Source organism: Plecotus auritus, assembly GCF_963455305.1.
Source record: "Plecotus auritus genome assembly, chromosome: 11".
Lineage (NCBI taxonomy): Eukaryota > Metazoa > Chordata > Mammalia > Chiroptera > Vespertilionidae > Plecotus > Plecotus auritus.
Window position 1 is genome coordinate 37,193,569 of NC_137777.1, and position 16,049 is coordinate 37,209,617.

At 43.8% G+C, this 16,049-nt stretch overlaps 1 protein-coding gene across 2 annotated transcripts in view; it reads right to left on the minus strand.

The window, feature by feature from the left end:
- The window catches only part of PDE7A (phosphodiesterase 7A), an 89,757-nt gene extending 77,339 nt beyond the window's left edge, over positions 1–12,418 (minus strand). For both annotated transcript variants that reach the window (XM_080646726.1, XM_080646728.1), the window contains exon 1: positions 11,819–12,418. In XM_080646726.1, the coding sequence (XP_080502852.1) occupies positions 11,819–11,956 (138 nt within the window). In that variant the 5' untranslated portion in view covers positions 11,957–12,418. The remainder of the gene's footprint in view (positions 1–11,818) is intronic.
- Positions 12,419–16,049: the final 3,631 nt, after the last annotated feature.

Consider the following 16,049-nt stretch of genomic DNA (forward strand, 5'->3'; position numbering starts at 1 on the left):
GGGGGACCCAAACTCCTACGGGGAGATGACTGCCATCGAGTCGGAAAGTGAGGGTGGCTTGCTTGCAGGGCTGCGCGCAGGAACAATTGTTTACTGCCCTGGGGCGCGGGAACGTGGTCAGAGACGCAGAGCCGGCTTACTGGCAGCCATCGATGTTTGCCACGCCCTAGCCTAGTGATGCCCTGAGACCCCGCCCTGCACAATCTGCAAACCCACCCAAGCTCCAAGCAGCGGCTTTAGCATATGAATGGCCTGCCCTATCGCAGCTTAACATAGCAAACTTGCAGCCCGGGTCAGACAGCTCCAAAACCTCCAAACCCCAAGCAAAGAGGAGAAAAGTGTAGTTCTCACTGTAGCGCCTGCTGGGTGGCCTCAGACAGTAGCTGACCTGCACCCCATTGGAGATCCAGAAGCCAGTGTACCTAGTGGTCAGTGTGAGACACCAGATTTCAACTCCTCACATCCATAAGTGACACATTCAAGAGGCAGACTCAGTGAGCACCAAAGCCCCACTGAAACAAGTCCTGCACCATAAGTGTGTCTCCAGCGCAGCAGTTCTTCCATAATAGACACAGCGGGTCCTCACAGCCAATTGGCCTGGAGGTCAATTCCTCCCAGTGTACCAATAGCAATCAAGGCTTAACTACACCAAGACTTTGCACTCAGCCCACAAAGGGGTGTACCAAGAGCATCCACCTCAGGTGATTGGGGAGGCTGAGCTACTGGCCCCTATAGGTCACCTACCACACAAAGCCACTCCATCAACACAGGGATGCAGCAAAATGCAGAGACAAAGAAACATGTCACGAATGAAAGAAATGGAGGAAAGCAAACTACTGGACGACATAGGGTTCAGAACCACATTTATAAGGTTACTCAAGAATCTTCTAAAAACCGCCGAGAAACTTGATGAGACCTCTGAAGAGCTTAGTGAGACTTTCAAGGACCTTAATGAGAATGCCAAAAAAATGGAAAAGGACCAGTCAGAAATTAAGCATACACTGTCTGAAATAAAGAATATACAGAAATTCAACTATAGATCAAAGGACCCCAAGAATCAAACCAAAGATCTGAAATATGAGGAAACAAAAAAACACCCAACCAGAAAAACAAAAAGAAAAAAGAATCCAAAAATATGAAGATAGTGTAAGGAGCCTCTGGGACAACTTTAAGCGTACCAACATCCGAATTTTTGGGGTGCCAGAAGAAGAGAGAGAGCAAAATATTGAAAACCTATTAGAAGAAATAATGACAGAAAACTTTCCCTACCTGGTGAAAGAAATAGACTTACAAGTCCAGGAAGTGCACAGAACCCCATACAAGAGGAATCCAAAGAGGACCACACCAAGACACATCATAATTAAAATGCCAAGAGCAAAAGACAAAGAGAGAATATTAAAAGCAGCAAGAGAAAAACGGTTAGTTACCTACAAGGGAGCACCCATACGACTGTCAGCTGATTTCTCGGCAGAAACTATGCAGGCCAGAAGGGAGTGGCAAGAAATATTCGAAGTGATGAACAGCAAGAACCTACAACCAAGATTACTCTACCCAGCAAAGCTATCATTCAGAGTTGAAGGTCAGATAAAGAGCTTCACAGACAAGAAAAAGCTAAAGGAGTTCATCACCACCAAACCAGGATTACATGAAATGATGAAGGGTATTCTTTAAGAAGAGGAGGAAGAAGAAAAAGGTAAAGATAAAAATTATGAACAACAAAATGACATCAAATACATACCTACCAACAAGTGAATCTAAAAATCAAGTGAATAAAAAATCTGAAGAACAGAATGGACTGGTGAATATAATAGAATCAGGGACATAGAAAGGGAGTGGACTGACAATTCTCAGTGGGGAAGGGGGTGTGAGGGGTGCGGGAAGCGATTGGACAAAAATCTTACACCTATGGATGAGGACAGTGGCGGGGGGTAAGGGGGTGGTGTGGGGTGGGGAATCAGGTGGAGGGGAGCTATGGGGGAAAAAAAGAGGAACACCTGTAATAATCTGAACAATAAAGATTTATTTAAAAAAAAAAGTCAAATCAGTAGACAAAATGCTGCAGCTAAGTGGACTCAGGAGGCAAGAAAGGTTAAATGGGATGCCAGGTATCCTAATCATACTGATATTCTAATCATATTCATCAGTATGATGAATGTACTCCAAGAACCTTTTGAAATGTATCAGTTTCCTCATGGTGTGTGTGAAAAAAATTCACAGCAATCAATATATTTTGAGGCAGTGTTCTCAAACTTGTAATGCATTTATTTATGAACTAGTAGCCCTGTGCACAAATCTGTGCGCAAGTAGCTTGCTGCCACTTGCCTCAGCTGGCCAGTGGACCCACTGCCACTGGTAGCTCTCCGCAGCACTGCACTGTAGCTCACTGCCCTGGCTTCCTGTAGCTCTCCGCCCACTGCCCCGCCCTCCTGTAGCTCTCCACTGCTCATAGCTCACTGCCCCGCCCTCCTGGTGATCAGCCGTTAGGTGTCACATCATTACGACCATTAGCATATTAGCTCTTTATTATATAGAAAAGATTACAGCAGATCCTCAAAAAATGTAATTTCATTGTAACGTTAATGTGATGCTGTATTTTATCTCAATAAGCCTATAATAAAACTGGTTTCGTTATGTGATGTTTCACCACAGTTCCAAGAACCCATCAACAAGTGAGGACTTACTGTATATACATATACACTTTTATGTACTCAACGCAACATAGATAAAATTAGGATTTAAGACAAGGTTAAAAATAAAATATAAATAAAAATCTAAAATTTTATTTTCATATCTTTAATGGCTTTTCTGAATTAGCCCACTTGAATCCTGCTCTAACATATCCTAACATTTAAAAATACAATAAAAACACTGGTTTTGGGAAAATGAAAGTGGACAGCCTTGTCAAAGTTATTAAAACTGTACCTCAAATGGAAATGAGCTGAGGCCAACCACAAAAATCCTTGAAGTCACTTCCAGAAAGTTTTTCTGAAAATGGATTTGGAATATTCTCAGTGTGAATCAAATAAAAGTGAAAGTGTTGGTTCTACGCATTTCAGGTAAACTACCTCTTTTATCTTCAAATTGACCTCTTTATGTTAATACTAGTGACCTATTGCACAAATTAGCGCACAGTGAAAGGAAATTAATTAGAAGGTGGCCAGCAGGGCGGGACTGGGCGAGAATGGCTGGACACGTCCTGGAGCCAATCTCCCGCGGCCCCTCCCTGGCCAGCCATACCTGGGGTGGCGCCATGGCTTGAAGGGCGTCTGCAGAGTGAGTGGGGTCCCTTCGGCAGGTGGGGCCCCTCGGCCTGGCCTGCAGGGATCAGGCAAAAACTGGCTTTCCGACATCCCCCGAGGGGTCCCGGAGTGCAAGAGGGCACTCTGCAGAGTTGCTGTCGAACAGGGTGTGGAACACAAATGCAAGTGTGCAGTAAACTAGATTCAGGGCCAACAGTGCCCCAGCAACAACATAACCCATGGCCAAAGGTGGTATCGCACGGCCCCACGAGAAATCGGGCTTCCTCCTCTCTGGTTTTGGGATGTGTCACCCTAGAACCACTGCTGCCAAGTCACTGCAGCTCCGCAGCTCCTGCATTGAGCATCTGCCCCCTGATGGTCAGTGCACATCATAGCTACCCGTCAGATGGACACTTAGCATATTAGCCTTTTATATATATAAAGATTATAAACCACCCAAAAAATCCTTTTAAATCTTTGTAAGATATAAATTCTCTTTAATAATGTAAAGATTTTAAAATGGGTCCTATTTTCCATTGCTCTTACTATAAAATTTGAGGTATTATTACATAATTGAAAATATTTGTTTGAGGGGAGAGACTGTGCCAATTGCTTTCTCGATAACAGTACCTTTGCCAAGTACTTTATATGGTCCTGAGCTAGAGTTTGGTCGACTCAAAACTTCAAGGAATAGAGTAGCCTTTGCTGAAACTTAGTTATCCAGGTAATTTCTTTTTCCCCAAATGTTACCCTATACAACTTTTGTCCCCTCCTCCCTGTAGCCATCATTTTCCAAAAACACAGCCATCCCTACCAGCAGGTGGAGGCATGGAGCAGTAATTAAAAATTCCTACTCAAAATTATAAGCAGGAAACACTTCTAATGTCAACCACAAGATCAGCGACATAGGTCCCTTAGGAAGGGTACCTGCCAGAAGCCAAAATGAAGCCCTGGAAGCTTAGAAGGCTCATCTACAAATGTAGTTTTTGTTCCTTTCCTCACATATGATCATATTAACACTTAAAACTGAATGCAAAAGTATCAGTTATCTGTGAATAACCTTTGGAAAGGCACATTTGGTAACAATATAAAAATCAACAGTCTATGTTACCTTTAGGCAAAAACAGTCCACTTAAATTTGAAAGAGAACACACCAAATTTTCTTTCAAATTAATCATAAAATATGAATAATATGTAGGCAGAATAAAAGTTTTGAGTTTGTTTTTTTTAATATATTTTATTGATTTTTTTTACAGAGAGGAAGAGAGAGGGATAGAGAGTTTGAAACATCGATGAGAGAGAAACATCGATCAGTTGCCTCCTGCACACCCCCTCCTGGGGATGTGCCCGCAACCAAGGTACATGCCCTTGATGGGAATCGAACCTGGGACCCTTCAGTCCACAGGCCTACACTCCATCCACTGAGCCAAACCAGTTAGGGCAAGTTTTTAGTTTTTAAATTGGAAGTTAATTGTTGCAGTTTTCTGGAGTGGCCGAAGGGATTGTAAGAATGTCCACCTATGAAAAGGAAGGAAATCACTTCTCCTCTGATCCTTTTTGAAAAGTAAAGGAGGGAGTGGAGGAGGGATGATATTTACACTAAAATATTAACAGAAGTCTCACCAAATTGCCTCAAAGAGAATGGATGGTACCTCTCCCTCTTTCTACCCAAAGTGAGCCTCTTAATCCTCTAACTCCTGCATTAAAGGGCTTAATATCTTACCTCCTGCAGGACATTTATGTTTACAAAAGAATTCTTGCATAAACAATATGTGCAACTGATGGAACTCTAGGCACAGCAACAAGGCAACAAAATCTGGGCAAATTACATCCTATAGACTAACAGTGTTCATGATAATTTATAAACTAGCCATCTGCGTACCCTACTTCTCAAACAGAACTACACCCCAAATACACTATACATTTACATTTTTTGTTTGAGCATATAATTTGTAGTATAAACATACATTAGTTCAGAAATAAAAGCCAAAATATGGTAGTATTAAATTTAAATCAAAGTATGAAGTATTTCTGAAAACAGAAAAATGAAACCAAGGTCCCAAAAGAACAAGTCTTTGGGGAGTGGGCAGGAAGGAAGGTCTCTGAACAGAATCACTCCCCTGGGGGTATCCCACTACTTCTCAGAGTGTATTCCACTCTGGCTCACACTATGCCCTGCACTGGCTTCTGAATGTAGACTTGTGAAGAGGTAACTACGAGGGTAACAGTAATTTGGAATTGTGCACATTTACACACTGATATCAGATATGTAAGAGCCCTTATAAATGAGCTCAGGATACGCAAATGATATTTCCCGAAAGAGGAAATGGAAATGCACAAAAACACTTCTGGAAGTGTACGGGCTTGCTGACTGCAAGTTAAAACTAACTCCGTATATCACAGTGCATCTACTAACGCAGTAAAACATTTATATAAAGGCTCATAAAATACAAAATAATGTTTGTTAAATAATTATATAGTATTATAATCTAATAACATATTGGAGATGAAAGAGAGATGATCATTTATCTGGGTACTGTAGTAGGATAGAGCATTCCAGAAAGCCAAAAAATGTTATTAGGTATTGACCCAACCTAGTGATTTCATTGAAAGACTTTGTCATACATGTTTTGTGTACAACAGCAAGAATCTGAAAGTAACTTTAATGGTCAACCTTCAGAACATGTTTTACTTATAGATCAACATTAGGTCACTACTAATGATCATTAAGTAACATTATACATCTGCTCTGCCAATACAATAACCACTATTCATGTGTAGCTATTTGAATAAAATTGAATTTAAAATTCAGTTCCTCAAACTAGCCACATTTCAAGTGCTCATCTAGCTATACAGGGTGGGCAAAAGTAGGTTTACAGTTATTTGTATGGAAAATAAAAACCAATATAAGAATAAACTCTTTGTCTCTTGAATGCATAACTGTAAACCTACTTTTGCCCACCCTGTATATGGCTAATGACTATTATATTGGACTAGAGGCCCAGTGCACGAAATTCGTGCACCGGGGGGGGGGGGTTGTCCCTCAGCCCAGCCTGCACCCTCTCCAATCTGGGACCCCTTGAGGGATGTCCGACTGCCTGTTTAGGCCCACCGGGATCGGGCCTAAACAGGCAGTCGGACATCCCTCTCACAATCCAGGACTGCTGGCTCCCAACTGCTCGCCTGCCTGCCTTCCTGACTGCCCCTAACCGCTTCTGCCTGCCAGCCTGATCACCCCCTAACCACTCCCCTGCCAGCCTGATTGATGCCTAACTGCTCCCCTGTCAGCCTGGTCACCCCTAACTGCCCTCCCCTGCAGGCCTGGTGCCCCCCAACTGCTCTCCCCTGCAGGCCTGGTCACCCCTAACTGCCCTCCCCTGCAGGCCTGGTGCCCCCCAACTGCTCTCCCCTGCAGGCCTGGTCACCCCCAACTTCCCTCCTCTTCCAGCTGGATCACCCCTAACTGCCCTGCCCTGCAGGCTTGATTGCCCCCAACTGCCCTCTCTTGCAGGCCTGGTCCCTCCCAACTGCCCTCCCCTGCTGGCTTGATCGCCCACAACTGCCCTCCCTTGCAGGCCTGGTTCCTCCCAACTGCCCTCCTCTGCTGGCCATCTTGTGGCGGCCATCTTGTGTCCACATGGGGGCAGGATCTTTGACCACATGGGGGCAGCCATCTTGTGTGTTGGAGTGATGGTCAGTTTGCATATTACTCTTTTATTAGATGGGAGAGAGGCCTGGTGCACGGGTGGGGGCTGGCTGGTTTGCCCTGAAGGGTGTCCCGGATCAGGGTGGGGGTTCCCTTGGGACGTGGGGTGGCGTGGGCAAGGGGCCTGTGGTGGTTTGCAGGCCAGCCACGCCCCCTGGCGACCCAAGCGGAGGCCCTGGTATCTGGGGTTTATTTATTTTCTACAATTGAAACTTTGTAGCCTGGAGCAGAGCCAAGCCTTCTGCTTGCTCCGTGGCGGCAGCCATTTTTATTGGGATTTATGTATCTTCTATAATTGAAACTTTGTAGCCTTGAGTGGAGGCCTAGGTGGGCAAGGGCAGGCAGAAAGCTTGGCTTCCTCCATTGCTGGGGAAACCCATGCCTCCCTCCTGCTCTCTGTGGCCCTAGCCATCTTGGTTGGGTTTATTTGCATATTCGCTCCTGAATGGCTGGTGGGCGTGGCTTGTGGGTATAGCGGAGTGATGGTTAATTTGCATATTACTCTTTTATTAGATAAGATACTGCAGCAAACATTTCCATCATTTCTAAAAGTTCTGTTGGATAGTGCTGAACTGCATCTCTTCCTCCCTCTACATACACCCATTTATCTAGAAACACCTACTTAACCGTCAGGCCTTGGCCTAAGCCTCAGCTAGTATTTGAAGCTTCCTCTGATTTACCCAGGAAATTTAGGTATACTTTCCCGTAGTTTCATCAACACTTTGATAACTCCAATACAAAAACTGCATCACATATAATCATACCATTTTCCCCATTACAATCCTGTAAGCTTTTTGAAGGAGGAACCAATTTTTATCCGGGTTTTCAACTGTTCTGGAACATACATATAGGACCTTCATAACCTGTCCTACACTAAGAATACTGCTAAAGACAACACAGATGTACACTATGACGACAGGTGAAAAGAAAAACTTGGGTAGGCTGGCAGGCTCACAAGTGATTTTTTAAAAAGTACTAATTATTTACCTCTCTCAGTACTTAACACAAGGTGCCTCCTTCATAGAAGGTGTTCAGTAAATATTTGTGGAATAGTTTCTGTATTTAAAAAAAAAAAAGACACCATGTTCACTATGGACTCTGGGTGATAATGATGTGTCAATGTAGGTTCAGCAATTGTAACAAATGTATCGCTCTGGTGGGGGATGCTGATAACAGGGCAAGGTTATACATGTTTGGGGTCAGGAGGGACATGAAAAACCTTTGTGCCTTCCACTCAATTGTGCTGTGAACTTTGAACTGCTCTAAAAAAAACCAGCCTATGAAAAAAAAGACAAAGATGATAAACTAGAAATCAAATTTAGCTTATTATGATATTAAAAGCATATGTTTACATGTTAGATCCAAGAATTTTATTCAATAACAATACATATCATATAGATTTATAATAAATTTTGAAAATGAAATCTCAAATTTCTAACCCAAATAAGACCTGTTCCCAGTGCACAGAAATTCTGACTGAAATAATCCCAGGCGCAGTGCTTTGGTTGCCATCAATACATTAGCCCCGTGGTCGGCAAACGGCGGCTCGCGAGCCACACGTGGCTCTTTGGCCCCTTGAGTGTGGCTCTTTCATAAAATACCACGGCCTGGGCGAGTCTATTTTGAAGAAGTGGCGTTAGAAGAAGTTTAAGTTTAAAAAATTTGGCTCTCAAAAGAAATTTCAATCGTTGTACTGTTGATATTTGGCTCTGTTGACTAATGAGTTTGCCAAACATTGCACTAGCCCAACTTCCACACTTTACTAATTAAGCACTCACCTATGCAAAGCACTGTGGCCACAATGGTGAACAAGACAGTTTCTGCCCTAGCAATATTTTTTTTCCAAATAAGAACTTTATCTGCAAAATAAATCTTTAAATCCAGCTATCAACAATAGATATCCCAAAATGGCAAAAACAAGCTTCCTTTCATTATCCCTATTTTCCAAGTAATTTTTAAAAAATTCTATTAACCATTTGAGAAAGTTGTACATGACCTGGTTTGAAACAAAAAGTTACTGCCTCATTTACTTGGCATCCTAGGGAGAGCTGGTGTTCCACATAAATGAATTTTCCAGATAACTGACACTTGTCCATTTAATATCAACACTTAAATTGTTTAGCATGGAGAGCACTTTTAAAAAACAAACAACAAACAGCACAAATCTCTAAACTTTAAAAAATAGGCTCTATTTATATTGTTCTAATAACTGTGCTGTACAACAGGCAAGCCCCTAAACTATATGTCCCCAGGGTGCCTTTGTAAAAGGTGAGGCTATCAAGAGTTTTTCTTCAGACCCCCCTGCCTTTTGGTGTGTCAGCTGTCAACTCTGTCCTATCACTGTGAACCTGACTCAGCCTCCCAGCCCCCTTTCAAATGTGCTGCTACTCAGAAAACAAGTTTGTCAAAACGTTGCCTAAAACACAGGCTTTGAGAAGTTGGACAAATCTATTTTGGTTGCTCAGTCTTTTATTTCCTGAATCGCTAAAATCTATAGTTACAAGTTCCAAACCAAGTTTTGGATAAATGAGTCACTCCTATATCTTGGTTACAGTCTTTATATTGTTTTTATATTTAAAATTGATGTCAGAAACAACTTCATTACCTATTCACTCATTCAACAAATATTTAAGTATCACTATGAGATAGGCTCCAATATTATGGTGAAGAACTGAAAAGATTATTAGTTTTGAAGATATTTTAAGATAGAAAAACCCTACTACAAAAAACTCCTACTTAATGCCTAAAAACACACACACACACAAACAGATTTTTTAAAGTCTTCTAAGTGAAACTACACGCCACCTATCTGTGGGTTCTTTAGACTTAGAAACTGAAGATTCCAGGGTAAAGAAAGCTTTTAATTTAACTAAACATTTATTTTATAGAGTTCTGAATAAGATTCCAACATTTTCTCCTTTTTTCCTATTACAAATTCCATCTAGCTAAAGACATCACTATCAATATATGCTTTTCGTATTAAGTAATACTCTCAGTCTTGGTAATGATAAGCATACCCATTTCAGCATCATAGTAAGTTTACCATCACTATTTTAATGTTGCGCAACATTGATTAAGAAAGTGTTAATTCGGGAAAATTTCTGTCCAGATTTTCAGAAATTCCAATATACTTCACTTTGGGATATAGAAATTTTTCTTCAGGTTTTAAGAACGGGTAAAATATGGTGTGACTCTACATAATCTGCTTTATCTGCCACAATCATTTTTTTTACATTCCATTACCCATTAAAACCTAAGGCTAGGAAATGAATCGAGGAGTGCAACTTAAAATTGGTCTCTAGGGATTAATTAAGACATCAGGTAAAACCCCTGGCATCAGCCTTACTTGTTTTAATTCCCATGAAATCTCCCTTCTCATTCACATTCTCTTCAGGGAGCATAAGTTAACTACTCATATTTTAGATTTTATAATTCATTAGTTATTGCCTTTATTATTTAGATTGAACCGGAAATGGGTATTCGTCATGTGCCTGCTGATCTGAGAAAGTAAAATATTTAGAAGTGAAAAAAGTTACTAACATTAAAAATCTTCTATTACTGCCATTAAAAACCTTTTTCAGCAGTGCATTAACATCTCTTCAACATTCATTTTGCAGCCTAAAAATGCTTTAAACAGTACTATAAAGGGAAATCCAGACCCAACTTTCAAAATAACAATGTGGTGCCATCTAAAATGTCACTTAATATCATCATAGTTTTTACAAGTTGGCTCTGACCTCATGAGTATATCACCTTGTCCTATGAAATAAAAACAATTCAGAGAAAAACCCAAATATAGGCTCTCACTCTCTCTAAAAGTAATTTAGGCAAAGAAACGAATGACAAATATTTACTGAGCACACCTGTTATAAGCAATATCTCTACCAGGTGCTCCAGTTTAAACACACACATACATCCCGCTCGAAATATATACAATATAATTAGAGGGAGAAAAGATATTAAAATATATTAATATGAACCAATAGAATATGTTTTTATTAAAAAGTGATCATGAACATGTAACGTTGTGGCAGCAGAAATGCAGGGCACTAAATTCAAATTTAAACAAAATAAAATTCTTTTGGCCTCCCTCTGTGAAATCTGGCAATCAAAATTAAAAATTAGCAAGAAGAAGTGGGCCAACAGCATCACCACAGCAAAAAACCGAAATCCTCAGGAGCAACCGGTTTTGGACCATTCAAAACAAAGTTTTTCTGTGAGTGCTCATCAGTAGTTTCTCTCCTAAAATCTTATTAAATTAAAAACAACACTGATTCCTGGCTATCAACTTTGTGGTAACCAAAGCTTCATGGAAACGCTTTAGTTTCTCCGATACCGCTCAGGGGTCCAGCTACAATCGCAGGAGTCTGGAGAACAGCAACAGGGAATCGGTCTATTGTTCTGAGAACCGCAGGTTCATCTGAGCACCACGGGGCGCGCGGGAGCCAGGGCAGGCGAGGCGCGAACCCGGCACAGGTGTGTGTGTTTGCGTGTGTGGGGGGGGCACAGGTGTGCAGGGCCACAACTAAGGAAGACAGGCCCAACTTCCAGACCGAGACCTCGAGAAAGGGAAGGACACAAAGTCATTTCTTTAAACCTCTGATCAGGGGTGTGAAAGTGGGGACTGGGGAGGGTCTAAAGGGCTCCCAAGCCCACCTGCCTGGAGGCCGGGGACTGAGAGCGGACAGTCCCGAGGATAAAAGAAAGGGCTCTCCAATCGAAGGGCCAACCTAGAAAGCCCCAAACAATGAGCAACGCTGGGTCTGGGTGAACGGCGAGGGCTGGGGGTGTCGCGGAGGTGAAGCCGGGATGGAAGAAAGAAACAAAGAGAGAAGCCCCCAAAAGTGAGCCCCCAACAGCGACGGCAATTTACCTGGGAGAGCTGCCGGGGATTGGGGCAGCCGAAGAGCGCGGAGCTGGAGCTGAAGCTGATGGCTCCTCGGCGGCTGAGGACGTGCTGGGGGACCGGCCTGTCCAGGGGCAGCACCGGCAGCTGGTAACATACTTCCATTGAATACGCCCGCCCTGCCCCGGCCGCCGGCCCCTGCGCTCGGAAGGGGCCGCGGCTGCGGGGCACCGGGCCGAGGCGGGGTAGGACGGGCGGTTGCGGACTCCGGGCCGGGAAGCCGCGCTCACGCCTCCGCCACCCGAACGCTGCGCCTGGGCCACCAGCGGAAAAGCGCCTCGGCGGCCGAGGCGACAGTTACCAGGACCCGCGCGTGCCCGGCTCCGGGGTGCAAGCGGGGGCAGCCCAGGCAAAGTCGGAGGGGGAACCCCGCAGCCCCAGGGGTCTGACGCCCGGAGGAGCGGAGCAGAAGCGGAGCCAGGCAGAGCAAGGCGATGCAAGAAAGGAAGGCTGGAGCCAGCGTCCGTCGGGACCCGGGTGCGCTGGGCTCGGGAGCAGCACCAGCTCCGGCCCCGCCGTCCGGCCCCTCCCCGCCCCTCCCCCGGAGCCTGACTTCACTCCTCCCGCGGCGCGAGCCGGCGTAATTCACACTTTGCAGCCGCGGCCCCTGCGCCAACCACGGCCGCCGCCTCCGTGACGTCACGACGCCGCGCCGCAGACCCGCGCCGCCGCAGCGCCGGGAGACGGGCTAGCGGCCGCGGGTGCGAGCCGCCTTCCTCCTGCCGTGCACCCCGCGCACGGCCTTCCTCCCCTGCCAACCTCCAACCGTAGCCCCCTCAGCCTCTCCCTAGCTGCTCCCCACCCCAGGCGCGTGCGCACGAGGCCCCGCCTTGCGGGGACATTCCCTTATCACTGAACTCTGGCTATCGAGGGCGGAGGTGTGGGGCGGGTTCAGCCTGCGCGCGAGGCGCAATTCCGGCCTTGCGACCCCAGAAACCCAAAGCCCGTGGCGCAGCCGCAGCGCTCAGCCCTGGCCGCGGGGTCACTGCCGTGTTTCCCTCCTTGAATTCCCATTCTTGGGCTTTGCTGGGACCGCTGCGGCAGTGACGTCAGCGGCTCGCGCGGGCATCGTGCTCCCGGCTACGTCACTGCCAGTCCCTGGGGATGGGACGGGGGCCGGAGGGTGGGGAGGGGAGTTGGGGGGCAGGCTGGGGCTCCCGCGCTTCCCTGGCAGGTGCGGGTCCCGGGCCAAGCGGAGAACTGGGGAGTCGATAATGCGGGAGTGAGGAGGGGGCGAAGGGGTGGAGGGAAAACACCGAGACTGAGAAATAGAGTGCACTGAAAAAATGAGAAAGGATGATACTGAGAAGACAAAGGAAAAAAGGAGATAGCTTGCCCTTTTACCAATAGTGTTTGTTGGCGTTGATTTTTAGAAAGTATGAGAATGTAAAGAACTCTTGACCTGGTTTGCAAGCTGGATATGTAAGTTGCAGGTTCGTTTCTTCACGTTTCTCCTTGAACTGTCAAAGCTTCTCAGCTGCAACCCATTGTTCCAAATGCATTCCAAGCTCTAGGACGTCAGCATGAACCAGCTCTCCCCTGCTGGCAAAATTGTTAATTTGGCTCTGCGCTCAGGGCACCCACCCTTCCACTTATTTGCTACGACTAGCCCCTGGCAAGGTGGAAAGTACTGCATAGCCATTACCATGAGAGAGGTACTAAATGCTCGTGGACCCATAAATCAACAAATGTCTGCAGGACGTTTTATCATCTTTTTGTGGCATCTATTTCTTTTATATCACTTTAAACTTCCTATCTCCTCCGTGGGCATTTTTCTACTTTGTTTGCTCTCTACTGTTAAAAGAAATATAACTTCCACTGTAGTTTCATGGATTTGACTTCACTAAATGCTAAGCTCCCCTTTAGTGCAACAACTGACCAACTCATCTTTGACACCCTAATACCCCCACAATATTTAGTAGATGTACTGCGCATCTACTGTATGCTTAAGATTAAGCTGAACACTTTCTCCTATTATAACAAAAAGGAGGAGGAGGAGGAGGAGAAAAACAACCTGAGGTAATAGTATTTAAATTGAAACTAGTCTCGGGAAAACATAACTTACCCTAGATTTTACACAGATAAATGGCAGAACTGACCTCAAATACAACTAACGATCCAGAAGCTGGTATTGGTGTGATACCAGACAGTAGTATATGCCAAATAACTACATCACATTTAATATCGAAGAGATTCAGTTCAATTAAATCATGTAATAAGACTCAGGGCACTAACTAAACACATCTCCCCTCAGCAGAGTGGGAAGCTAACATTTGCTATGCACCTACTGTGAGCCATAATAGGTATTCTACATACAATGCTGAACTTAACCCTACATAGCCACATAAGTAAACATTTGATCTCAATTCCACAGATGAGGAATCAGGTTCCAAGACCATAAATCATTTATGCCACTGAACTGTGTTCTGTGTGATCTCAGGGCCATGCATTTCCACTGCACCATAGGTATCTTAAGACCAAAACTGCAATTGTGTTCAGCATTCTTTTACTGTATAGGGAAGAGTACTAGCATTCACCAGAAAAACAAAACCAATCGGATATATCTCTATCCATCTAGTCCCAAAAAATGTATAGACACACTTTGAATAATTATAAAGGCAGTGTTTATTAAAATACATTTCAATTTCAAAATTGAGCTAGCAGCTCTTAAAGTATGTATACATTTTTGGGGGGATATATATATATATATACACACACATATATATACTGAGTGGCCAGATTATTATGATCTCTGAATGCATAATAATCTGGCCACTCAGTGTATATCCTATATAATAAAAGGCTAATATGCAAATTGTCCCCTAGACCAGGAGTTCGACCAGCAGGCAGGCCAGCCAACCACCCATGTCCCCTCCCCCTGGCCTGGCTGGCCAGACCCCACCCATGTACGAATTCATGCACCGGGCCTCTAATTATATATATATATATATATATATATATATATATATATATATATATATATATACATACATACACACACACACACACACATATATATATACATACACACACACACACACACACACACACTATACTGAGTGGGGAGAGAGAGAGAGAGAGAAGGAGGGAGAGATTGAGAGATTGAGATTTGCTACACATGTGCCTTGTCTAGGACATGAGCTGGAGGAGCTGCAGGCCCTGCTGCTGTCTCTTGCCAATGAGGTGAATCAGCAGATCATGTGCAAAATTGCAATGGTGCCTGGGACCCTGCATGGACCTTCCAAGTATAATGGCTGGTGCTTCACTTCCACTTAAATCTGCAAATTTCTATCGTGGCCAACCAAAACCAAAATCATAAAGATAATTATGGGAAATGTAGTTCCTGCTTAGCTACATTGACAGTACAAAATCACCCCAGTCCAACTCTTGTCAACTTGACATCCATACACACTTTTTAAACAGTCTTCACCCGAGTATATTTTTCTATTGATTTTTAGAGAGAGTGGAAGGGAGGGAGAGAGACACACAGAGAGAAACATCAATGTAAGAGAAACATATCGATTGGTTACCTCCAGGTCAAGACTGCAACTGAGGTACGTGCCCTTGATCAGAATAGAACCCGGGACCCTTCATTCCGTGGGCCGACGCCCTATTCACTGAGCCAAGCTGGGTAGGGCACCACTGAACTTCTTTAGATTAGAAACTGGTAGGAATTATTGAATAAATCAGTTAATATCTATTTGAACATTGTATTCACAGCCCAAAACCTTAACTCTAAAGTTGAGGGGTAAATATAAAATTACTATTGAAAAACCCAAGATTTAACTTTTTAGGTAAACCACTTATATATAATTAAATTTTTACAAGGTGCAGCAAAATAACATATATATTAGCAGTAGCAAATCAACTTTTTAAATGCAACTAAAATGATTATTCTATTTATAGTATTTAGGAATCTCAACATTGTCTAAGAATTAGTAAAAGTTTACAATTTTTAGAGTGGAAGAAGTCAGCACTCAAAATTCAGATAAATTTAATGTGCAATTTGTTCATTTGGGAATAAGTGAATATAATTAGTAATAGGGGTCACCGACTTTAGAAATGATTAAATATCCAAGATTGAAGCTTTTCAAAAATTTTGAGGACAAACAACTTAGTTCAAAAATGGGTAAAACAGCCCTAGCCGGTTTTGTTCAGTGGATAGAGTGTCGGCCTGTGGACTGAAGGGACAAGGGTT